The following is a 26,465-nucleotide window of genomic DNA, read 5'->3' on the forward strand; positions in this document are numbered from 1 at the left end:
TTGAAAATTCCATAGATATCATTGACACATAACTGTGAAGAATCTGTGTTAAACTGCCAACAATTTAAGATGGCACATATAAGCCCTACTTAAACGGCTGGCAGTATAGACAGATGAACAGACAGACAGGTGGTTAAAATTGTTTGTTTAAAACAAGTTTGAAAAGCAAAAGTCAAAGGTGCAGCAAAGCTATATTTTTATGGGAAAGGTTGGTGAAGCAGGACCCATGAGAGTGGTGGTGTGGGGCAGGCTGAAGTACCATCAAGCCATGGCCGAGATGAGAAGATCCTCAGGAGACCCAGAAGGAATAGGGATCGGGGGAGGCAAGTAATGAAAGAGTCCATTGCTCATGCTATAGAAAAAACAACTTAGAAGACAGGGTATGTGAGAGTGTCTGCGTATTGCCAAGGTAGGGGAGGATGTAAGTGGCAACCAATGGATATAGCACTGTAATCATCTAGAAAATGGTCAGAGGAAGTCCCAGGGAGCTACAGTCTATGTTGAGATATAAGGAGAATTAGTGTCCCTAACAAGAAGGACTTCCATGAAGAAAGTATTGACCATAAACAAGTGTGGAGAGAAAGCTCCAGAGCACATGTGAAATGGGATAAGGTTATTCCTACAGAAACCATTCAGGATTTTTCTTTAATATATTTAATACAGTGTCAGGACCCTAAAATGAACTCTTCCAGAGATTTTTCTTTGCTTATAAATTTCTATTCTTGAATAATGTCAAAAGGGGGTTTGGAAGAACTTTTCAATGACTCATACAAATCATATCCTATGTGCCTCCTAAGAACAACACACATATCCCCAACTATCCTAACTATCCAACACACATATCCTAACTAGTTTCTCAGGGACAGCCTCAGGTCCCCATTGGTTAACCCCCAAAACTCTCTCATGTGAGTCACTGGAAGACAAATACACATGCCCCTTTTCACAGTGCGGATTGTACCACTAATCAAAACTTCTCGTGGGTTTACTAAGCTTTATCCCATTGGGATAATTTTTCTTTGTAATCTAGAAGAGCCAAGTGACAATTAAGTGGAAGGGAAACAAAAGTCCTTGAAGTGGGAATGACCTCAGGGAAAACAGGAATAACCTGAATGTCTCACATGCAAAGGAGCAACCAAATGATCACTACTATTCCCTGACTCCATGTACTAAGATCTCATGGAAAGAAACAATAAACAAAACCCAGCTAATATGGTCGTTAAGATGTGAGGGGAAACAACAACTGAAATGTCATTTTAAAGAAGAGTAAACAGTCTACACCACAAGCACATCATTACAGTTCAGAAGAGCAGATACGAGTAAATGGTTCTCACCAATTTACGGATGTGCTCCCAAACCTAAAAAGTACCAGATCTTGAGCTTTCAAATTTCTGATTAACAATTGCTATAGGAAGGAAAAATTTGGGAGTGTGGGAAATGAAATTCAAAAAGCTTCATATTAGGAATTATTGTTTCCTATTACTTTTCTGAGAGTAGATGAGAGAAATTATTTCCTAACTCCCATAATCTATCAACCCCAGATGCTAAGATCAGCTACTCAGGAGATGACGGCAGACAGGGAGATCATGTATCACCCTCCTATAAGTGCAGCCAACTGAATTAAGGAATGTCAGGACTGGAAAGACAACCATTGTATAGTTCAGTCCTCTGTGTACAAGAAACAGTTTTTCAAAAGACTATATGGAAAAATATTATTTTAAAAGCACCACTTTTATTTTTTATTTTTAACTTTTATTTAGTAAATATAAATTTCCAAAGTACAGTTTATGGATTACAATGGCTCCCCCCCGCCCTGAATAACTTCCCTCCCACTCACACTCCTCCCATCTCCCGCTCCCTCTCCCATTCCATTCACATCAAGATTCATTTTCAATTATCTTTAGATACAGAAGATCAATTTAGTATATATTAAGTAAAGATTTCACTTAAAAGCACCATTTTTAATCACTGACTTCACTATTTCCACATTCTTATTCTCATGAAAAAATTTCTCAACTCAATGATTAAAACACAAGAGCAACAAAAACCCAAGACCCTTCTATAGGGCCAGACATACTTGTCAGTTGCAAGGACTATCCTAGGTAACTTCCCACCCACCTGTGTGTGGCATCCTACTCACCCTCCAGGATTCTCCTTACTCTTAACCCATTCTTCTTCTAGCCATCACTCCTGGGTCTCATCCACACAGAATCTTTCAGCTCTTAGGGCGGAAAAGCCCCTTAGATGCTAACCCAATGCTATCTCTTTCCCAGCAAATGCACAGGTTTCCATACTATACTTGTTAAAGATAACAAAGTCTTTAAGACCCACACAACTCTTTAATTGTGGTTCTGAATCATGTAATAAGCATAAGGAAGATATTTTTGAATAAAGAGGGCTTTCCTTCTTTTCTATAATTGCATCATTTTAACAGCCACCTCTTCCACCTACTTGTAAGACCAACACTGCATCTGCATTTCCTTAAAAGGGAATATTTACCTATTAGACAATGTGCTGCTTTCCACATGGTAAGGTTTTCTTTTTGCTGACCTTGAAGGGGAACGATCCAAAAGTCTCTGGGTCTGAAATGTGGGATGATTCAAACACTGTTCTGTCAAGTATCTGTCAGCTGGGTCCAACTGCAGTAAATTCTAAGGAAATAAAGTTTAGGAAGGGAAAGGATATTAGAAAGTCAAATGTAAGTTCAAATAAAAACCTTTTTTTCTTCTTATGCAACAAAGACATGATCTCTAACAAACACAGTTTGGGTGAGGGATAGGGAGAAGACTATCTAAATCACTCATAATCTCACCATTGTAGTCTTCTTGCTATATATCTTCCCAGCACTTTTGTGAATACCATAGAGACATACTTTTCATAATAAATTCTGGCTCATATTATACACATAAGTTTTGTATCCTGTACTTTTCACTTACTAATCAAAAACATTTTAGCATAATCCAACCATTTAAAATATTTTAGTAAGTATACACTCATATGAAAAAATATACATTATTTATCTTTCTCCTGACCCCCAGCTTCCCAGTTCCCTTCTTTGGGAGCAGCCCAGGTTACCAGTTTCATGTTCATCCTTCCATAGATGTGCATGTGAGTGTGTATGATACCCATGGAAGGATGAACATATATAGATCTGTTCCTTTTATTCTATCCAAATAACAGCACATACACAGTTGTCTACACTCAAGTTTCTTTCCAAAGACATAGTCTTTAAGAGAGATCTATTGGTAAAGACACCATATTGGTAAAGAGTTTAAACTCTATGGATGTAGCTTAGTTTGTTTTTAGCAATTCCCTAATAACAAATATTAAGGTTGTCTATTATTTTAACTGTACATTACGTATTTACTATTGTTTTATTGTTTATTAACTATATATTTACTATTCACTATTATGCATAATGCACCAACAAATAACCTTACAACATGCTTTTTAATAACTCCATGTATACACCATGATGCACACAGCCAACCTTTTACTACTGGAAACATATTGAATGGCAGCCAGTTTTCACTATTATAATTAACGTTGTGCTGAACACATGAAACCTTTGCACATATCCATGATCCCTTTCTTTTTTTTTTTTTTTTAATTTTTTTTTTGACAGGCAGAGTGGATAGTGAGAGAGAGAGATAGAGAGAAAGGTCTTCCTTTTGCCGTTGGTTCACCCTCCAATGGCCGCCGCGGTAGCGCGCTGCGGCCGGTGCACCGCGCTGTTCCGATGGCAGGAGCCAGGTGCTTCTCCTGGTCTCCCATGGGGTGCAGGGCCCAAGCACTTGGGCCATCCTCCACTGCACTCCCTGGCCACAGCAGAGAGCTGGCCTGGAAGAGAGGCAACCGGGACAGGATCGGTGCCCCGACCGGGACTAGAACCCGGTGTGCCGGCGCCGCAAGGCGGAGGACATGATCCCTTTCATAGGATAAACTCCTAAGGATGGAACTAATAGGGAAGCATTTTTTTTTTTTTTTTTGACAGGCAGAGTGGACAGTGAGAGAGAGAGAGATAGAAAGGTCTTCCTTTTATTTATTTATTTATTTGACAGGCAGAGTGGACAGTGAGAGAGAGAGACAGAGAGAAAGGTCTTCCTTTGCCGTTGGTTCACCCTCCAATGGCCGCCGCGGCTGCCACACTGCGGCCGGCGCACCGCGCTGATCCAATGGCAGGAGCCAGGTGCCTCTCCTGGTCTCCCATGCGGGTGCAGGGCCCAAGCACTTGAGCCATCCTCCACTGCACTCCCTGGCCACAGCAGAGAGCTGGCCTGGAAGAGGGGCAACCGGGACAGGATCGGTGCCCCGACCGGGACTAGAACCCGGGGGAAGCAAATTTTTAAGGATCCTTTTCTATGTGTTGCCAAATTATCCCCTCAGAAGGCTCTCAGATCATATTCTTTTCCGTAATGGGGCAAGTCTGCCAATACCCTGGTACTCTAAGCAGTTACAGGCATTCTCATTCTCTTTAATAGTTCTAAATTAGGTATTTTAAAAGATGGTAACTGGAAGCAGTTTTAATTCACATCCTTGCTTACTAGTGAAGTTGAATATTTTATATGTTTTTTAGCTACTTACGCTTTTTAATTTTTCTATATCTGCATCTCTATTTCTGTAAATGTTCTTTTTTTAAAAAAGATTTATTTATTTATTTGAAAGTCAGAGTTACACACAGAGAGGAGAGGCAGAGAGAGAGAGAGAGAGAGAGAGAGAGAGAGAGAGAGAGAGAGTCTTCCATCCGATGGTTCACTCCCCAATTGGCCACAACAGCCGGAGCTGCACCGATCTGAAGCCAGGAGCCAGGAGCTTCTTCCGGGTCTCCCACGTGGGTGCAGGGTCCCAAGGACTTGGGCCATCCTCTACTGCTATCCCAGGCCATAGCAGAGAGCTGGATCGGAAGCGGAGCAGCCACATCTCGAACCATATTAGATTCTCTACAACTAATATGTTTTAGTACGATATCATCTATCTTAGTAATTCAACAAAGTTTTAAAGGGTAAATCATTACTAAAATTAATTTTTAATTATAAATTAGGCAAATATATAAAGAAAGAAAACCTGTATAGCCTAACAGAACACATTAAGACACAGTGAAATTTGCTCTTTGAAAGAATGTTATGCTCCCTCGAAGAAAGGCTGAAAAAATGAAATTAAAGCAGTCATAAATTCATCTCTAGCTCATTTTCACTGGTTTTGCCCATTGCTACTCTTTGTATTCTGTTAAATAGTGAGAGCAATCCTAGGTTTGCTCCTAATAGCCAGACTTCAATTTCAGGTAATACATTTAACCTAGCTCCACAGAAAATTTGAATTCTGATCCTAAAAAGATTCTGCAGTGGCTCGGGTGGGACAGTAGCCACGGGTGGCAGAGCATGAGGATGGAGTGGGTGTCCAGGAACAGAATCCTGTGGCTCTCAGGCCTTTTTGAGCAGGGAGCAGCCCCACAGCCAAGGATCATGGAACACTAAGCGCTAGAGGTTTATGATTTGATTAGAACTATCTGGGAGCCAGAAAAGCCCAATACTTTGGAAGAACTGGAAATGGTAACAGAAAGTTGTGTGGAGGTTCAGGAGATAAATGAAGATGACCATCTGGCTGTTATCAGGGTCACACCAACAGTATCTCATTGCTCTTTGGCAACTCTTATTGATAAGGGTTTGGCTGTGCTTACGAGTAAAACTTCAGTGGTGTCTGCCCTTTATAAATAAGTTGGAGGTCTACGTTTCTGAAGGCACTCACTCAACAGAAGACATCACAAGCAGATCAATGGCAAAGAGCAAGTGGCAGCTGCAATGCAGAACCCCAACTTACAGGAAATGGTAGAACAGTGTGTCCTTGAACCTGACTAATAGCTGTTTTAAGAGCCACTGAACTGTAATTGTTTGCTATAGTTCTTTAAACTCTTTGTAAAATATAAAAGACTCATGTTTAATACATAGGTGATTTGTACCTCAAAGCCTTTTTTAAAGGATTATTTCCAAGCAAGATTTAATTATAAGGTAGGACCTAATTTGTTCAGTGTATAACATTCTCAGGACTTGTAACACTTAAGTGATCAGACAGAAAAATATTTTCTAGCTATTATGTGTAAGATGAGTTGCTATATTTTCTGATGCTCATTCTGATACAAATGCTTTACAAGTCAAATATCTACCATGCCCAAAGGTATTCAATTTAAATCATTACTCTGATCCTGACACAACTCTGAAATGATTTCAATTCTTTCTTATTCTAAAACAAAAACCATGAAGGTATATGAAATGATTTTGTACTCACTGAAGTTAAAAGCTAACATCAAAACGGTTTCAACTGTAAGATACTAGTTTAAAACAAAGGAAAGTTGCCTTGAGTACTCTTAAATTAGAAGTACATATGATTAGAAGATAAATATCTACTATCTCTGGTGCTAATTTATTTGATATCAGCAGTAGAAATTACTACAAAGAACTATATTTATGCTTATGAAGATAGCTATTAATTTTCCAAATATTTGAAAGGGTGAGGTCATTATGAGGAACTTACCCAGTTAATAGTTTCTAAAATTCAGTAACAGTGTGTGTGTGGTACAGAGGGGACCTAATAATTTATTTTTTTAACTAAAATAAAGCCAATTGTGGGGATTTGGCCTAGCAGGTAAAATGCCAACTGGGACACTTGTATCTTTTTCAGAGTGCCTGGGAATAACGCCCAGCTACAATCTCATTCTAGCTTTCTGATATGTGTACCCTAGGAGGCAGCAGGTATTTGTGTACCCTAGGAGGCAGCTCAAGTATTTGTGTTCCTGCCACCCATGTGGGAGATCTGGATTGAGTTCCTGGTTCGAGCTTCATTTGGCCTATCCCCAGTCACTGTGGGCACTGAGGACTGAACCAGCAAACTCTTTCGGGCTCTCAAATAAATAAAAGTTTAAAATAAAAACAAAAGCAGGTATTATCATTGTAGTTATTCTTAAAATTATTAGGGTTTTGAATTAATTCTGGGAATTGTATCTTCACTAAAATGGTTTATAACAGATTTAAGACAAAGATGGCCATTTTAGGAGAGCTATATATGGCCAAAATTATCAAAACAGCTTTATGGAATGACAAAGAGAATATTTTTTTCATGAAAAGATAACTCATATTTCTGATTTTTCAAATTCATCTTCCAAAATACCTAAAGGATAAAGAGAATATTCTATGTATATAACACTCAATAATAACAAGGCAATATTAATTGTTGGTGACAAGTCAGAATTGTGGTTTTTTGGGGCAGTGGCATAAAGCTGGGTAGGGATTTTAAGGAGGCATCTGCGGTGTTAAAATTTTCTCTATTTGGGAAGGGTTACACAAATACATTTATATCATAAAAATTAACTGAGAAGTAGACATAATTTGAGAACCTTCCAAATGTATATTTCAATAAAAATGTTAAAGAAACATGACAGTAAACATATTAAATAAATAGGAATTAGAATGTTTAGCTTCCAATCTGGTAGAAGTGCAGAAAGCTTCAGGATATTGTACTACTTTTATTTATGCTAGCTTTTAATCAGTACAAGCTTTTAATCAGGTACCACACTGATGCTTGGTAATTATACTTGGTAATGATTTAACAAAAATATTCAATTATTTTTAACTAAAAGAAGACAAAAGGCAGAAAACATTTCATTATATTTAATTCCATTTTCTAACTTGATTCTATTTATAAAGTTACCAAATACTTACGGTCCTGATCAATAAGTAATGATTGTGTGAAAGAGCATATTGACAAAACTCAACTGATTTAACTGATAACTTATGCCTAATTAAACTGAAAGAGCTCTGATGGCTCTCTCTCTCTCTTTTTTTTTTTTTTTTGGACAGGCAGAGTTAGACAGTGAGAGAGAGAGACAGAGAGAAAGGTCTTCCTTCCATTGGTTTATCCCCCAAAATGGCCGCTATGGCCTGCGCATTGTGCCAATCTGAAGCCAGGAGCCAGGTGCTTCCTCCTGGTCTCCCATGCGGGTGCAGGGCCCAAGCACTTGGGCCATCCTCCACTGCCTTCCCGGGCCACAGCAGAGAGCTGGACTGGAAGAGGAGCAAGCGGGACAGAATCCGGTGCCCCAACTGGGACTAGAACCCGGGGTGCCGGCGCCACAGGCGGAGGATTAGCCAAGTGAGCCGTAGCACCAGCCTCTCTCTCTCTTTTTTAATAGCATTTCTCTATCTGTGTTCAGAATGTAGTGCTTTGGGGTTTTATATATTAAAAAAAAAAAAAAAACAGTATTCAGTAATTAATTGGCAAACATTGGGAGAGATAGACATGCTTAATTATTGAGATTTCTGAAAGCCTTCATAGATAAATGAATATTGTGAATCTCTACAAAAGATTATATGGTATGTGGACATTTCCCTCGAAGCCACACCTGACTCTCCCACCTCTGCCCACACACCTGTTTCGACTATGTTCCTTGGAACACAGATTAACATAGTTGAAAGTATAGCAAGATTCTAAGAAGGATGCTCAGCCACTTCCAACTGTGCTAAGTATGCCCTTTAAAGGTTCTATGCCTAGCACGACCTCCACTGATTTTGACAGTTGACTGAATGGGCATAAAATAAAATTGATCTATTAACAACTGCTTTTTAAAGGTCTACTATCAAACAACAAAAACTTGCTTATCCACTGGCTGGATAGAACAAAACTGGAGAAAAGTGGAAGATAGCTTTCATTCAAAGGGTTCACTGTCTACTGGGGAAGAAACACTCAAATAAAGAAATCTGAGGATGTTTTTAGTAGTCCAGAGCAGGAAGACAGCTTGACAGGGAGCTACAGGAGGAACACAGGCCACAGTAATACCAGCAACTCTGACATATATAAAGAGGAGACAGAAAGACAAGAACTGGGTTCACTGATCAAATCTGTGTGAACTCTGAGGTGCCTTAAATAGCATGTGAAAGAAAAATCACAGGATCCTCTGTTATTTCAATATTCATTTTAAGATTTGATTCAAAACATATCAATGTGCAACTCTTGAGTGCTAATGGATTTTTATTCTTCTATTTTAGGAAAGTAAATTAGGGATCTCATGGTCATCTATAGACTATGACACACCAAATCCTGTTGCAATTTTAATTAAATGCCTTTCAACACAACATACTCCCCTGTTATTCAATATCATATACCAACTTGAAAAACATTTAATTCATACACAACAGAACCCCCAAACCAAAGGGCATTTTATACAGACAACATCAATTTCTCCTACCTTCATTAGATCCAGTAAAACACTATTTAAAATTCCAAGGTATCTTCTCTCCAGTGACTGAGGATGGTTAACAGCTGGAAACTGTAAGAACAACATGACAGTAAGATTAGCATATGGGGAAGGATATGCTAAGGATATGTGTGTTGCAGAAGGGAACAGATGAGTAGAAGTTACTGCCCCAGTGTCAACACAAGTCAAGTTACATGAGCAGTCTTCAAAAAGTTCATGAAAAATGCCTATTATGAAAAAAATGCATCATTTCAATTTTCTTTTTGCACTAAAATAAACTTGTACTAACTTCTTATAACATGTATCAACAGAATCTATTTTTGAGACACTAAGAAAGCTAAGACATCAGTTTAAAAAGAGGCATTTTCAGAGCAACATGAATTCTGCTAAAACCGAAGTAAGAACAAACATGAAATTGATGGTGAACCTCGGGTAGAAGAATGGTGAAATCACTGATGCTTTACAAAAAGCTTATGGGGACAATGCTGCAAAGAAATCAGCAGTTTACAAATGAACTCTTTTTTTTTTTGTTTTAAAGATTTTTATTTATTTATTTGAAAGGCAGAGTTACAGAGAGGCACAGGCAGAGAGAGAGAGAGAGACAGACAGACAGACTTCCACTCACTGGTTCACTCCCCAAATGGCTGCCACAGCTGTAGCTGAGTCGATCTGAAGTCAGGAGCCAGGAGCTTCCTCTGGGTCCCCAAGGCAGGTGCAGAAGCCCATGCACTTGGGCCATTTCCCACTGCTTTCCCAAGCCGTAGTAGAGAGCTGGATTGGAAGTTGAGCAGCCAGGACTTGAACTGGCACCCATATGGGATGCCGGCACCGCAGGCAGTAGCTTTACCCACTATGCCACAGTGCCGGCCCCAGAAAGAGATCTTCCATCCACTGGTTTACCACCACCACCACCACCCCCCCCAATAACGGCCAGAGTTGGGCCAGATGGAAACCAGGAGCCAGGAGTGTCTGCCAAGGTCTCCCAAGTGGGTGCAGGGGCGCAAGCGTTTGGGCCACCTTCCACTGGTTTCCCAGGCACATAAGCAAGGAGCTAGATCAGAAGTGGAACAGTCTGGACATTAACCAACATCCATTTGGGATGCTGGCATCGCAGGTGGCAGCTTTATGCAAGACACCACAATGGCGGCCCCCTACAAATAGATTCTTAAGAAGAGATGAAATGATGAAGACGGAGTCCACAGCTTTAGGCAGAGCATCCACATTAATTTGCAAGGACTGACAAAAAACTACAGACACAATAGCCAACACCACAGACATCTCAATTGGCTCAGCTGGTACCAAAACTGTTGCACCCAGACCAGCAGCAGACAAGAGCAGAGCTTTCAATGGAAATTCTAAGCAAGTAGGATCAAGATGCTGAAGCATTTTTTTTTTTTTTAAGAAAAATTGCAATGGGAGATGAAATGAGGCTTTACCAGTACAATCCTAAAAAAGCATGATTCAAGCAATGGCTGCCCAAAGGAAGAAGTGGCCCAGTCAAAGCAAAAGTTGACCAGTCAAGAGCAAAGGTCACAGCAGCAATTTGGGGGTTGGGGGATGCTCAAGGCATTTTGCTTATTGACTTTCTTTCTGGAGTGCCAAAGGGTAACATATCTTAAAGGGACAGTGGTGTTTTTGTTTTTGTTTTCAAGATTATTTATTTATTTGAAATTCAGAGTTACACACACACACACACACACACACGGGGGCGGGGAGGTCTTCCATCCGCTGGTTCACTTCCCAATTGGCCACAAAGGCCGGAGCTGCGCTGATTCGAAGCCAGGAGCCAGGAGCTTCTTCCAGGTCTCCCACGTGGGTACAGGGGTCCAAGGACTTGGGCCATCTTCTACTGCTTTCCCAGGCCATAGCAGAGAGCTGGATTGGAAGTGGAGCAGCCAGGATTCAAACCGGTGCCCATATGGGATGCCAGCACTGTAGGTGGTAGCTTTACCTGTTATGCCAGAGTACTGGCCCCAGTGGGACAGTGTTTTGAAAAAAGCTAGCCAAAGCTTTAGAGGGAAACCGCCCAGGAAAGCTTCACCAGAAAGTTCTCCATCATGACCACACTCCTGCTCATGCTTCTTATCAGACAAGGGCAATTTTGTGAGTTTCCATGGGAAACCATTAGATAGCTACCTGATACTCCTGATTTGGCAACTTTTGACTTCTCTTTGTTTCATAATCTTAAAAAAAAAATCTTTAAAGGACAACCATTTTTCTTCAAAGAAAGACTGCACTGACATGGTTGAATTCCCAGGGCCCTCAGTTCCTTAAAGATGGACTAAATGGCTGGTATCATCATTTACAAAGGTATCTTGAGCTTGCTGGAGCTTATCTTGAGAAATAAAGTTTATATTTTTCCCTTTTAACTTTATTTTTCCATGAAGTGTGTACTACTTTTGGTGTCTATGTATTGAAGGTTTGAATGGTAAATAACAGGAGAACTTGCAGGTAAAAGATGATATTTAAATCTAGGCAGATAATACTAAGGTATATAAAAAAACAAAAATATAAAAATTTGAAATTATTTATACAGTTTGCAGGCATTGTATGCTTAAACAATTTTCTATTACAGTTAATACAGAATTTGCTTATATAGAAAATTCTGAATTACTGACAGTAATTGGGGAACTAGCAGAAGGGTTATGATAAGACATCACAAAGAATTCTTATACCTTTTTCCACAATAACATCAAATTATTGCTGAAAATATGAAAGTAAAAAAGAAAAAGGTAGTGAAAACACTGAATTCAAACACATATTCTCTTATTGCTTTTAATATATTCTTTTAATGACCTGTTTTTTTCAAATCCTTCATTTTTTAAGTTGGAACACAAGGCAAACAAAGTCTCTTAGACTAACAGATGCATTTTTAAATAAAATGAGGGGGAGAGGCCCAGTTTATTTAGATGTTCCATCCTTTCCTCTACCAACTCACATTTCTGTAGTCTCTCAGTAGATGTTAAGATGTTGGGTAATATGACTGGCGGAATTCAGTCCATGGACTCCTTCCAAATGTGATGACTAGCTTGCTTCTGGTGTATATTTCCTTTATACCAACCTAAGAGCATTTCAAAATACTGAAATCCCTAAATGTGCTAAATAAGTGGATGAGAGGACTATTTATGTAGTTAAATTCAAAGAAGGTATTTAAGGAGTGATTATGACATCATACCCACACGGTGCTCAGTACAGCAGGAGAGAGAATATCAGGAAGGCCTAAATCTGGCACCTGGGGAATCTGCTGTCTGGTTGGGAAGCAATCAGTGCTAGTCCTGCAGCCCGAACTGCTGACGGAGGCTGAGAGAGAGAGATCAAGGTGGTTTGCGGCTGGAGAAGAAAGAACCCATGGCTGGGTTTTGGAAGAAATGTGAAGATGGAGAAAAGTAGGACAGTACCTTCAAGAGAGGAAGTAGAAAGAATAACATGAACTTAACACAGACGCACACGCAAAACCTAAAACTGAATTCCGAGGGAAGTGATGCTATGCAGCATTTTAGGTATTATCATTCTTATTTTAGAGATGAGGAAGAAGACGATCAGAAAGTTCAAATAACTGGTTCAGGGCAAGTTACATAATCCAAAAGTAGCAGAACTAATATTTATACCTAGGCCTATGAGCCAAACCCACACTTTTTCTAAACCTAGGTGCCTTACCTAAAGGAGGTAAAGAGGTTCTTTTGGATGTTACTGGAATATTAACTAGCAGCCTAAAGAGAGGGACACCTGCCTTGCTGCGATAAAAGATACTATGCCAGTACATTTTAATTTAATTAACACTCTGCTAATAAGGTCTACCTTATGCTACCAGGTATCCCCTCTTTTTCTTTTTCCAGAAGTGATTTTTTTAAAGATTTATTTATTTATTATTTGAAAGGCAGAGTTATAGAGAGGGAGAGACAGAGAGATCTTCCATCTGCTGGCTCATTCCGCAAAGGGTTGCAACAGCCAGGGCTGGGCCAGACAGAAGCCAGGAGCTTAGAATTCCAGCCAAGTCCCCCATGACCATGGCAGGGCCCCAAGCACTTGGGCCATCCTCTACTTTCCCAGGTGCATAAGCAGGGAGCTGGATGGGAAGTGGAGCAGCCAGGACATAAATCAGCACTCATACGGGATGCTGGTGTCACAGATGGCAGCTTAACCCACTATGCCACAATGCTAGCTCCCAGAAGGGATTTTAATGATAAGAAAATTAATGGTGAAATAAAAAATATATTAAAAATGTTATAATAATAAAAAATGACCAAACTCCTAACTTTAAAAAAATTGATTGATATGCTTTTGAATGAGAACTACCATTCTAACAGGAGAGAATTCAACAAATAGGAAAAACTCAAGCAGAGAAATTTGAACAATTTCCCAATCAACACAATGAGAGTACGTCTTTACTGAGTGCTGACTATGTATATGCCAGGCACTAGGTCTGGGCATTTCACTTATAACATTTCACCTTCACATCAATCCCATCACCATTTTACACATGAAGAAACAGAGGCCCGAGATGGTGAAACCACTTCCTGGGTCATTCAAGTAGTAAACACAGAGCAAGGCTTTGAACTCCAGCAATCTAACTCCAGAGCCTGTGCCCTATACTAAGTGACAGCAACTGTTATTTTTCCAAATAACGTTTGTCATTAGAGCAACATTTTGTGGGATTTCCAACCTCTACACAACTGAATGAAATTCTCATCAAACCAGATCATTTACCAGCGAGTCCATGGTTCACAGCAGATGCATGTGCTTAGTTTTATGTCCCAGATATTCTCAAGTGATATTATGAAAGAAAACTTCCCCCCAAAAGATGCTGTTAAACCTCCAAAGAGATTAAAGTAACTTAGTTAAAACACCACAAACACTTTCAAGTGAAAATATAAAGAATAATGTATATAAAAATCAACACGTCACGGAAGCAGCAATTTCAGTAAAAGATACTTCTAGGGAGTGTTGTAACATATCGTCTAGCATTTTACAGATAATATTGTTGAGTGAGAAGTCTGTGAACAGACAGGACCACAGACAAATGAGGAAAATCTATCCTTCCCGAGGCCTCTCTAACCCTTCAACATCCATTTCAAATTTCAAATCCCCCAAAAGGGGCCAGAGCTGTGGCGCAGCGGGTTAAAGCCCTGGCCTGAAGCGCCGGCATCCCATATGGGCATCGGTTTGAGTCTTGGCTGTTCCTCTTCCGATCCAACTCACTGCTATGGTCTGAGAAAGCAGTGGAAGATGGCTCAAGTCCTTGGGCCCCTGCACCCACGTGGGAGACCTGGAAGAAGCTCCTGGCTCCTGGCTTCGGATCGGTGCAGCTCCAGCTATTGTGGCCATCTGGGAAGCGAAGCAGCGGATGGAAGACCCCTCTAACTTCTCTCTCTGACTCTTTCAAATAAAATAAAATAAATCTTTAAAAAAAATTTTTTTTAAATCTCCCAAAAATCTTTTCTAATGAACACCTAACTATGGTTTCTTTCTTTTCAGGGTATTTGATAGACTCATGAGCTAAGCCATATCAACATGTGATACAGTACAGAATGTAGTACTTTATATTACTTTCTTATAAGCTATATTGTTTTCTAATTATTTCAAGGATGAAAATCTTAGTTCTTCAGTTTGTATGTTATTACGTCCAGGTACCAAGTCAGATTTGTTTATACTTTCTTCAGAGACTCCAATATACAACCCCTTTAACCAGGCAAACCACAAGGCCGGCTGTTTCTGGAAGCCAAAGAACAGACAAGTGTGGTAAGAGGGCAGCGGATGAAGACAGGTATGAGAAAAAGGTCAAGGAACACAAAGGGCCTGAATTAGACAAGGTCTCATGGGCTATAGTGAGGAGTTTGGATTAATTCTCAGCAATACAGAAATTTGTTATGATGAACATTATTTATGAATTTAATAGATTTTCCCTTTTTGCTAGACTGAGGGAAAGTCCATTTACTATCTATTTTCAGTGTCTAATACGGCATGTTAAATTAATCTCTTGAACCACATCTGCTATTTGCACCATAAAATAATGGTCCCAATTTGGTCAGGTTTTGGCTTACAAAAGCAAAGATAAAAAGAGAGAGAAATTTCCTGGGGCAACTCAGATTTGGAAGAGAACATAAGAAGGAGATAAAAGAGAAACGTGTGTATGCCTCTGTTCATTAATTTCTTCCACATTCACTGAGCCTAGCAAGAGCTGGGACTTTGCTGGATACTCATGTGTGAGTAGAGGTGCTCTCCAAAGGGAAATTAACTGAGGTCCAGAAAGTCAAAAAACAACCAAAACATGTTGCAAATGGCAAGGTAACATGGTTTGAGTGTGATCCACTTGATAGAAAGAAAGAGGAAGTAGAGGTGAGATTATTTTATAGTTCTCACAATTACCACTAATTGGCCCAAAAGAGTGGTTGAGAACTAAAAAGGTTACTTCGGGAGTGGATGGAAGAGAGAGGTAGCCCTAACTCATTGGCCACTCCAGTAAGGTACCTCCCCAAGCTGGATGTTTCTAATCTGGGGAAAGCTTATGCTTTCTAAGATGCTTTTTAGCATGTTCTCAGAAAAAAGGAAAGACTACATGAGACAATGCACTAGTTTGAAAAGAAGATCTGATGTTCTGTTGTCAACAGTCAAAAATTACCTGCTAGAACAAGAACCTTTAAATCTGTGAAATGCAAATACTCGTGGCCTTTCTCAAATCACTACAAATGCATCTGCTCAACTAATTAGTAGCTGTTCACACATTTTATATCTTTTGAGGATACTTAATATTTTGGATAAAGAAACAGTTTAAGATAATCAAAGTTTAGAATAATGTATACGCTTAAAATTTACAAATAAAAAAAAATTAGCCTATCTTTTAAATTCTGACCATTTCCCCCTACCCTTAAAAAAATTTACTTATTTATTCAAAAGACAGAGATACAGAGAGAAGGAGGGAGAGAGGGAGACACAGAGAGATTTTCGATCTGCTGCTTCAACTCCTAAGATGGCCGCAACAGCCAGGGCTGGGCCAGGCTGAAGCCAGGAGCTTCTTCTGGGCCTCCCACGTGAGTGCAGGGGCCCAAGGAATTGGGCCATCTTTCCCTGCTTTCCCAGGCACATTAGTAGGAAGCTGGATCAGAAGTGGAGCAGCCAGGACTTGAACCGGCACCCATGTGGGATGGTGACACTGCAGATGGAGGTTTACTCTTCTGTGCCACAGCGCCAACCCCTAATTCTGACCATTTAAAAATTCACAAATACTATATATGACTCAGAAATAAAATATTTTATTCTGGCCTGACATCTGGTCATGGAAATCCTGGCTATTTCCTCTCTGTAATCTTGATGCTTCTCTTTGCACCGAGTGTTTTTAATGTCCTTGTTCGTTTTGTCTCTAACAGACTAAAAGCTGTCGAACTCCAAATGGTCATCAGACAAGGCTTCCAGCCCATTCCACTGGACAACCTGAGCAGCCCTCTGGACCGAGCAGGACAGTCTTTCCAAGGCCACTGTTGCACACCATAAGACAGATAGCAAGAGGAAATACCCAAATCCCCCTTGACGCCCACATGCCAGCTTTGAAGAAGTTACAGAAAACGGAACTCCACCCATAATCCCAAAGAAGAATTTTGGGTATTACCTCTTGAGGGGGGGAATGTTAGGTAGCAAGTCAGTTATGAGCTTATGTGTGTGTGACATAAAGGCCTAAAGAGAAGACATCTATGTCCAGCATATGCATCTGCATCTCAAAGTCATCCTGACAATGTTTCAGGGACAGCCCAGAGTTCGCATCCTGCCCTGCCCCCTTCTACCTGATAACCTGCCAGGTGGAGGTCCCCACCCCTGCTGCCTGACAATCTTCCACAATCTCCCAGGTCCAGCCCAGTATCTGCATCTCCAATACCCTGCTCCCTTCCTCCTGTCTGATAACATTTGCATCCATAAAGTCCTTTGTTTCAGACCTTCAAGAGAGAAGTTTTTCTATTTACATCCAAAAAGCCCTTTGTTCCAAGAGGAGCAGAGGTGAGGAAGCAAGACCCATCTCCTTAAAAACCCCCAGCCTCAAATGGACTGCACTCAGCCCTCTGCCTCTCTGCTGAGTCGCCTGCCTGGTCTGGCCAGGTGTAATCCTTCCACTCAACATGTAACCTCGCTCCTTCCCGCCCCCCCCCCCCCCAAGTCTCTCACTCAGGCTCTGTCTGGAGAGGTGCCCATCTGTCCTTACGGATGTCCCTGCCCTAATAAACCTTGCTACTTTACCTCCCACAAAAAAAAAAAAAAAAGAAAGAAAGAAAAGAAATAAAATATTTTAGTAGGAAATTATAGATATTGTAATGAGAAAGGAAATACTATTCAAAGGATAGCTTAATGCAATGAACAATGATTTAAGTAAACACTGTCTTACTGATTCCATTTTGGGTTTTAGCAAAACTTCTTACCCGGAGCCCATGGAAGCGAGGATTACTGTAGAAGAGTTTCATCTGCTCAGAAGGAAGAGGTCCTAGCACTTTCTGTATGGTAAAAAGTTGGTCAATTTCACTTTCTCCAGGAAATAATGGCTGTCCATCACTAAGCTCCCCAAGAATACAGCCCACAGACCACATGTCTACAGATTTTCCATAGGGAGCTCTGAAAAGCAAAGGGAGAGATTTTCTTGGCAAATGAAAAAACACAATGATTTAATAATTTTCAAATAATTTGAACACATTCATGATGGAAAGCATACTTGTGTACTTATACTTAAGGAATGAGGAAAGTACCATGTGGAATAAAGTGAGGTTGAAAATAAGGAATTATGGACATTCAAGTGAAAATTCAAAACACAACTGAATAAACCTATGTTAACAAAGCCTTCAGTTTAGTAAGTTTAGTAGGCACTAATTTGAAGTCTGTTTGTATCTGGGTATATCTTGAACATGAATGGCTTAATCAACTCTAATATAGCACATATGTCTGATGAGTAACGCCTCACTTGGGGAATGAAATGCTCCCAAGAAATGTATTTTCTACATAATTACACTTTAGCTCTCTAAATTTCAAAAAATTCCATCATACCTTTTTTTTTTTTAGTTTGGTCTATTAAATTGTATGACTGATTTATGTGTCTTCTTAACCAATAAACACTATTATTTAACATTTGATTGCTTAGTATCACAGTTTCCAATAGCTAAGATTGTGCTAAGCTCCATCATATCATTTACCTGAATATATTTGGACCCTAAGTATATAGGCTTTGTAACTCAAAATTTCCCTCAAAGCATTTTAAGTTTATTTATGAGTTTACAGCTTGCTCCTAGAGTTTGAGTTTACCAGAGGGTTTTTAGAGTGCTGCTGTTATCAATATATGGAGGCTATACTTAAAAAATCTAGGTATCCTCAAAGCAGTTTTATACCTATACCCTATATATCTACTATACCTATGGTATCTACAGCATTAAGTCAAATTATTTATAGCAAATTAAGTAAATAATCATATCTTCATATATATATATATATATATATACACACACACACACATATTTTTAAAATAAACAACCCAAGCTTTAAGAAGTGGGAAAACCAAAATAAAATATCTGAAAAGTAGTTTGTAATGAAATTCTAGAATCCAATAATGATATAGTACTAATACAAACATTTTAAACTAAAGCACTTTCAACACTATACAGAATGCTTCTAGGATAATAAATCACTGTAACAAGAAGTCAATATTTCATTTATCTAATTCATTTCCCACAAAAATCTAAGAACCATATAAGGAAATCTCATCTAGATATTTTTGGTAGCTTGTTAGGAAGGGAAAGATATAGAACTTTCTTTGACAGCTATTTGAGAGTAAGAAAATTGTTCCATAGTGCTAGATGGAGAAACCCATGGAAAACCTCCACATTCCCACTACAAGCTATTTTTCTTCTGTCTTCTGATTTGAATAATTTATACAGCTGGAACTATTTTGAATGTCAAGGACAAAACCTTGAGAATGTATTAAAATAAATTCTTTTTAAAATTTGTTTATTTTAAAGGCAGAATGACAGAGAGGGGGGAGAGAGGTTTTCCATTTGCTGTTTCTCTCCACAAATGTTTGCAACAGCCAGGTCGGGGCTAGGCTGAAGCCAGGATCCAGGAACTGCATCCTGGCCTCCCACATGTACGGCAGTAGCCCGAGTACTTGGGCCATCTTCAGCTGCCTTCCCAGGAGCATTAGCATGAAGCTGGATTTAAAGTGGAGCAGTGGGAACTTGAAGCAGCACTCTGAGATGCTGGGGTTACAAGCAATAGCTTAACCCCAAAATATGAATTCTTAATATATAATCAAATATCAAATTATTTCAATGGGATTTTACACAAATAATATAGTGTTTCAGCTAGTACTTGGTATCAATTAGCGATACTAAATTTGCTCAAATGAGTTGCACTATCTCCATCTACTTTTGGCAGCTACCACGCATCTCTAAACATCACCTCAGTTTTCCTATAGGAATTATTAAACAGAAAGACTATCTGAAGATTCACAATAAGCTGTCTTTAGAATTAACTCCTTGGAGGAATCTCCCAAACAAAACCAGATGATAAGGAGTCTTTCTACCATACTAAGTCCTCAGATGAAGTTCTAAGAATGATGTACTTCCTAATTCATTCTTCATTGGCTAATAGTGTCCAGTAAATTCAAATTGGAATCCTCCCAAAAGAAAATGGACTATGTATTTCAATGAGTCCACATAGGTACACAGAAGGAAAAAACACAGAAAATCAATCCTAAATCCAAGACTAAAAATTAGCACAGAAATTCTAAACTCTGTCCACACAAATGAAGAGATTAAGTGACTAACCATCATTTGTTTCTCAGGATAAAGCAAGCTTTTGATTAAAAAAAAAAAACAGTAAATCTTTCAATAACTAACACCAATGATTCTTATAGGCTCAAGGTCAACAATGAATCAAGAATTACCAACAGATGGTTGGTAGAGACTAGGAAATTAATAGTTAACACTAAAATAAACCTGCAGAGAGGAATTCACAAATACAGTCACCATGATCTTCAGAAGAAATCCAGGAACTTATACTGTTATTACATAAAAAGTATCTTTTAGAAATTAAATTTCTCATTTCCCCCAGTTACATGTATGGCACACTAAAAGAAATGAAATCTACAGTGTATACACTTGACATCATACCACCATGTCTAATTTATTTTGCAGAGCATGTCTTCTTTCTGTATACTTGGGTTGTTCATAAAGAAGGAAATTTAGGCAAAATAAGAAAACTACAACTAGGCTAGGGAGTAAGTGGTAGAGATCAGGACTAAGGACTAAGGCTCCTTTTTAGGCTCTAAAATGTATTAAAAAGGAAAGAAGAACATTATGAGAAGACTCTTGTTACAGATGAATGAAAGAGCACTGAAAGTGGAATGGTAGAGAAAAAGGAGATGGATGTGGAGATGCTGCTGAGAAAATCATCAATGTGCTACTAGTTTGAATAGCAATTCATTACCAAAAGTGATTTACAAATTTGAAAGAAAAACTGCAACTGGTTCAACATTAACCCCATGTGTCTAGTGAAGTGGTTAGACATAGGAAATACTTGATAAAGTATTTGCTGAATAAATGACTAGGTAAGTCAGACTGTCAAACTCTGTGCATATTCATATTGTTAATGTGGAAGGTTAGTGAAAATGGCTGCAATACTTCTTCCCATTTCTGTACACATGCCACTTTATATATATAATGTGGCTCTACCACTTCTCCCATCAAGAAGACTTGACCTGGGACTTCGGTAGTTTAACAACATTCTTCATCCAATGAGGCAAAAGCCATGCAAACAGAGGATTGGAAAGCACCTTTTGCTTTGGGGCTTACCTTCTTGCATGAAATTCTACTGTTATCAAATAAAGAAATTTGGACTCCCCTACTACAGGATGAGTTGCCATGCTTTACCAACGGTCTGGTCCAGTTGAGGACCCCTAAACCAATCAGCCTCCAGATGCCTTGTCAGTTGACTATAGCTATATGAATGAAGCCAAGACAGATAAGCAGAAGAACCACACAGCTGAACTCAAACTGCTGACACACAGAATTGCAAGCAAATAAAAAGTACTTGTTTCATACCATTAAGATTTTAAGTGCTTTGTTACACTGAATAAATAACTGACATATTTAATAAACTGCAGCTCTCATTTTCCATAGAAGATCTCAAAACCAACAATACAGGATTAGTAGATATATAGAAATCAGTCTACTTTGAGAAGATAACTCACCCAAGTAAGAGCTCTGGAGATCGATACCACCTGGTGGCCACATACTCTGTATAGTTAGCATTGTTGCCTTCTGATAGATTTCTAGCAAAGCCTGAAACAGTAGTAATTTCATGTTGGCAAATATTTCAGTGCTAGTTAATACTTTAAAAGAATATCAAAAGAACATAATGACTGGTACTGAATGAATTTTTCATTAATAGTGTCCTTGTTACTTTAAAAAGTTTATAGAGTGTTCAAGTCAATTAAAATGTGCAATATATTTACTACAAACCTAGTCTCGCCCTTAAGCTAAAGAAATTCATGGTTTCAAAGTCACCCCATGCCTTTATAAGCATTCAGAGCATACTTTTAAATCAGCTCTGCCAATAAATGAAAATCTTAGCAACAAAATGAAGTTCCCACAAAAGCCAGAAGTCAAAGTTCAACCAGCATATCAGATGGTCACTAATTATGCTATGTGAGACTTTACACAGTACTTACATATCTATTGTTGCTGACTAGTTCTGGCCATTATATAAACAGCTGACAATGGGCAGTGATGGAAACAAAGCAGGCCAAAATTACTGCTATCTGCCAGCAACTGAGAAGCATATTACAGACAGCCTAATTACGTTACAGATTCCACCATTACTTTTGTCGCCCACTGTTTCAAGGGCTTTCAGGCTATTGCATAACCATAAAACAAGTCAGCAGGATAAATTAATTATCTACCTAACTCAGTATATTCACTATGAATATAATAGCAATCCCACCCCTACCCCAACCTGTGGTTTCGCCCTCTGCTGTTTCAGTGACCCGTGTTCAACCACAGTCTGAAAACTTGCAGACCAAAACCAGGGCATAACCAGTTGGCATAATCTGCAGTTTCACACATGCACTGGGGTCTTGAAATGTATGCACTGCAAATAAGGGGGTGGGGGTGCTATAGTAGTTAGAGAATCAGAACATCAAAACTAGGGGCAAAAATGAAAAATGGGACAGTAAAAAATAAAAACAATCACAGCAAAAAAAATTCTGTAACTTCAGTTAATAAATACTTCTTTGTAACATATTTTTTAAAAAATATTTTTTATTTTTGAATGGGGTTCTTCAAGCTACACAAAAGAGCTGAGTGTTCTGGGAGGGAGAGCAATCAGGAAGCCCCTGTTGGAGCTGCATGGAACACAGAATGCCACACGTTGTGTTGCCATGAGGAGCTTCCTGGCCATTTCAAACAGCCTTTTCTTTAAGAAATAATGCCAGACCAGGAATACTCTCTTCCTATTATTAGCTATTCTACAGCATTTGTTTTGCGTTTATAACTTGCTTTACAAATGTCAGTAACTTCGAAGCTTAGGCAGATGAGCAACCCATAGACGCATGTGCACACAGTAAACGGTATAAAAGGTACATAAAGTCTCAGCATTGCATGGCAGTCATAATTATGGACAAGAAATCAGAAATAGATATACTGTATCTGAAAACCATAATGCTACAGAAATGCTAGAACTGCCAAGATTGAAATCCTTTAGATACAGCCTTTAACATTTCCTTTTTATTCTAAGTACTTCTTTAAAAATTTAGCATAAAGATTCTTCTTTATAATATTCCTTAACATAAAGTATGAAAAAAATTAAATCTTGTAAAACATTTTTTCTCAGGCCAACAGGTTCATAATATTTAAATTATTTGGACACAATGAGAGAAAACAGCTACCCATTTCCAACTGCCACATTGCACAAAATAGGCATTTTATTAAGGGAGTTCCTAAAATGCTTCTATTTCTTTCTCTTTTTTTTTTTTGACAGGCAGAGTGGACAGTGAGAGAGAGAGACAGAGAGAAAGGTCTTCCTTTTGCCGTTGGTTCACCCTCCAATGGCCACCTCGGCCAGCGGGCTGCGACCGGTGCACCGCGCTGATCCGAAAACAGGAGCCAGGTGCTTCTCCTAATTTCCCATGCGGGTGCAGGGCCCAAGGACTTGGGCCATCCTCCACTGCACTCCTGGGCCATAGCAGAGAGCTGGCCTGGAAGAGGGGCAACTGGGACAGAATCCAGCGCCCCGACTGGGACTAGAACCCGGGGTGCCAGCATCGCAGGTGGAGGATTAGCCTATTGAGCCGCAGCGCTGGCCAAAATGCTTCTATTTCTCATTTGTGCCATCCATCTCCTTACAAACCTATCTAACTGAACCTCTGCTTATGATAAGAAGCATTCTTAGTTGTGTGTGGAGGTTGATGTTGCATTTATGATTGTATTTGAATACATCAAGAAATGTTAAAAATATGAAGTTATTTTTTTAAAAAGTGTCAATACCTAAACATCACAATTATTATTTTAAAATTTTGGGGAATTATTTTAATTTGAATGTTTAATAGCACATAACACAGAGTTAGTCATATGGGAAACAATATGTAATTTTCTATTAGGAGGAAGGACATACTCAAAGAAAACCTTCATTGATACATTCAATAAAGAGTTGGAATATCATGCATCAATTACTAGTGTCATTCATTTAACATTTAGAGGAAATAAATGGAAGTGTTCTAAAAATGTCTTTTGACTTTACAGTTACTTCTAACTATTGAATGTATACAATACATAGGTGTATGTATACAGGCATATTTTTAGTATTTCTGGTTAAACCTGTGACAATTTCAATTAATATTTAAAATATATTTTTATTCTTCTCAAACTAGAAGGCCATAATAGTTCCTAGAATTTTTTTTCTAGAGTAATTAGTTGCTGGGCTTATGAATATATGCAAATGCATGTATTTGCTTTGAATTAATTCTCGTTAAACAAATATTACATCGTGAATCTTTGCTATTTTTGCAGAGTTAGTGATCCTCCAGCAATGAAGTTTTCAGTGTACAACCCAGTAGAATGAATGTTCCTCTGCTAAATTAAGTCAAAACTTTTAATATGCCTTTACAAATTACCTATATACCACATTAAACTCTGTAAGTATCAGGACTCGACATTCTTTTTAACTTACCAAAGTCGCACAGTTTCAGAACATCATTGTGGCTGATTAAAAGGTTTTCTGGCTTTATATCTGGAGTATCAAGATGAAAAGACATTGGTAAAAATGCTCTATGTGTTCTGCGACTGTCTGTTCAATCACTGCAATGGCATCTAATCAGAAATATCTAGAGTACTTAAATAGAGAACTATGGCAGCAAAAAGTAGGGTACATTTTTTGTTGGTACATAACAGTTTTTCAATTAGCTTCTTTTGAGAAGCGTCTCACAGTTCTATTTTGAAAGTTCAGAACCCATCATCTATCACGTGGTAGAGGTGCAGATAAAGGGCAGAGGCAGTGATATCTGCAGATGACAGAATTACGGTTTCTACTGTTAACGGTAATCACCAGTGACTACACGCTTAACAAAATCACAGTATCATAATGGAAATTCAGAAAACTCAGTTCTTCAGTAATATAACAAATCAGAATATTAGAATCATTACCCTAGACACTAGACACCTAGTTACCTGGAGACCTGTTCGTGCCACCAACAACCTTGATAAGGTAGCTGCCATGAGAGTCAAATGCAAGAGAAATACAAAGTGTCTCTTTCCAGACTGGCATTCTACATATGACCTCTAAGTGAGATTAAAAGTGAGATTATTTTGAAACTGGTATCCTTGTGCATTTGTATAGGTAAATAAAAACATAGCATTCATGTATCTGATAATTCAAAGAAGTGTCTGCAACATTTTCTGATAAACATCTTTTAGCTTCATTTGCACCCTATTTACTTCTGTAAAACTCTTCAATGCAAGAGATTATCAGGTGAAGATGAAATGATAGCATGAAATATAACGCTGAGCAAGTAATTTCCTTTTTATTGCTATAAACTACCCACTTCATGGCAGTAAAGGATAAAATAAAACAGCTTATAGAAGTATAATCATGGAATTTATGCAAGGTTGATCATGCCTGCCATATGCAGACAATGTTTACTTTTCACTAGCATGTAGGGAAAATCAGGAGGTAAAGATTTGTACTAGAGAATGTTGGTCTAAGAGAAACAAGAGGTGAAGGCCAATGGTGGTCAGTGACTCAGGGCTACCTATAATGCCTGATTCCAAGTTGTCGCATTACCTGGTTTACCTGCAGCACCAAAGGCTGTGGAGATTATCCCTATCTACTCTCCCACCCACCAAGTAAGCTTCAAAGTCACAGGAGTTGAGTTCACTTGTATCACTAAGTTTTTCCATAGCTGAGAGTGGATCTGGTTAGACAAACACAGATATCTCACATTTGGAACCCATCCTTTTGGAGCTACAAAAGGAGATCTGAGGAGCAAATGACTTCTCATATGCTATACCTTCAAAACATAGCTCATTTAAAGGGAAATGTCAGTGTTTATGGAAATATTCTTAACATATGAAATATTTTAACTTTTCAATATTTTCTTAATATTTTCCATTTCAAAAATCCCATACTCACCTCTATGAACAATATCGTTCTTATGGCACCAGTGAATAGCTTTGATTAGTTGATAGATGTAACTTTTTACTTTTTCAGGTGGAACTCCATTTGGCATTTCTTCCAGTAACTCAAGCATATTCTAAAAATTAAATGGAGATATATTAATCTCCAAAATGATAGGCCCGTGTATTAATTTTTAAAGAATCTTAGATGATAACTCATCCAAAACATAGCATACATTTTTAAAAATTGTTTTGCTTTCCAGCTACAACTTTTTCATGCTGAATCAGGATACTGCATTAAACACAGGTTTTCTCTTATGAGAAATTCCATTTTTACTACTCCCCATGCTGCCCCAAATGATAACTGCACTTTTCACAGCCCCCTAAAGCCTTTCAGGAATCATTTTAGACTAATTTGAAGGAAGAAGCAATACAAAATACAGATATAACGATGTAATGTATGGAGGATGAAAACAGTGCCTCTGGTCCCTCAATGCGGCCACCAGCCCACATTTTTTAAAAATTTATTTGACAGATAGAGTTAGACAGTGAGAGAGAGAGAGAGAAAGGTCTTCCTTCCATTGGTTCACCCC

The 26,465-nt window shown here is 38.7% G+C and overlaps 1 protein-coding gene and 1 pseudogene across 3 annotated transcripts in view; one reads left to right on the forward strand and one right to left on the reverse strand.

The window, feature by feature from the left end:
* The window catches only part of CDKL5 (cyclin dependent kinase like 5), a 196,434-nt gene that overhangs the window by 27,232 nt on the left and 142,737 nt on the right, over positions 1-26,465 (reverse strand). For all 3 annotated transcript variants that reach the window (XM_062183358.1, XM_062183357.1, XM_062183359.1), the window contains 6 exons: positions 25,889-26,009; positions 24,431-24,490; positions 21,456-21,546; positions 17,644-17,833; positions 9,233-9,313; positions 2,497-2,648 (listed from right to left, as the gene is read on the reverse strand). In XM_062183358.1, the coding sequence (XP_062039342.1) occupies positions 2,497-2,648; positions 9,233-9,313; positions 17,644-17,833; positions 21,456-21,546; positions 24,431-24,490; positions 25,889-26,009 (695 nt within the window). The remainder of the gene's footprint in view (positions 1-2,496; positions 2,649-9,232; positions 9,314-17,643; positions 17,834-21,455; positions 21,547-24,430; positions 24,491-25,888; positions 26,010-26,465) is intronic.
* LOC133753658 (cytosolic iron-sulfur assembly component 2A-like) lies at positions 5,382-5,852 on the forward strand (annotated as a pseudogene).

This window comes from Lepus europaeus, chromosome X (assembly GCF_033115175.1).
Source record: "Lepus europaeus isolate LE1 chromosome X, mLepTim1.pri, whole genome shotgun sequence".
Lineage (NCBI taxonomy): Eukaryota > Metazoa > Chordata > Mammalia > Lagomorpha > Leporidae > Lepus > Lepus europaeus.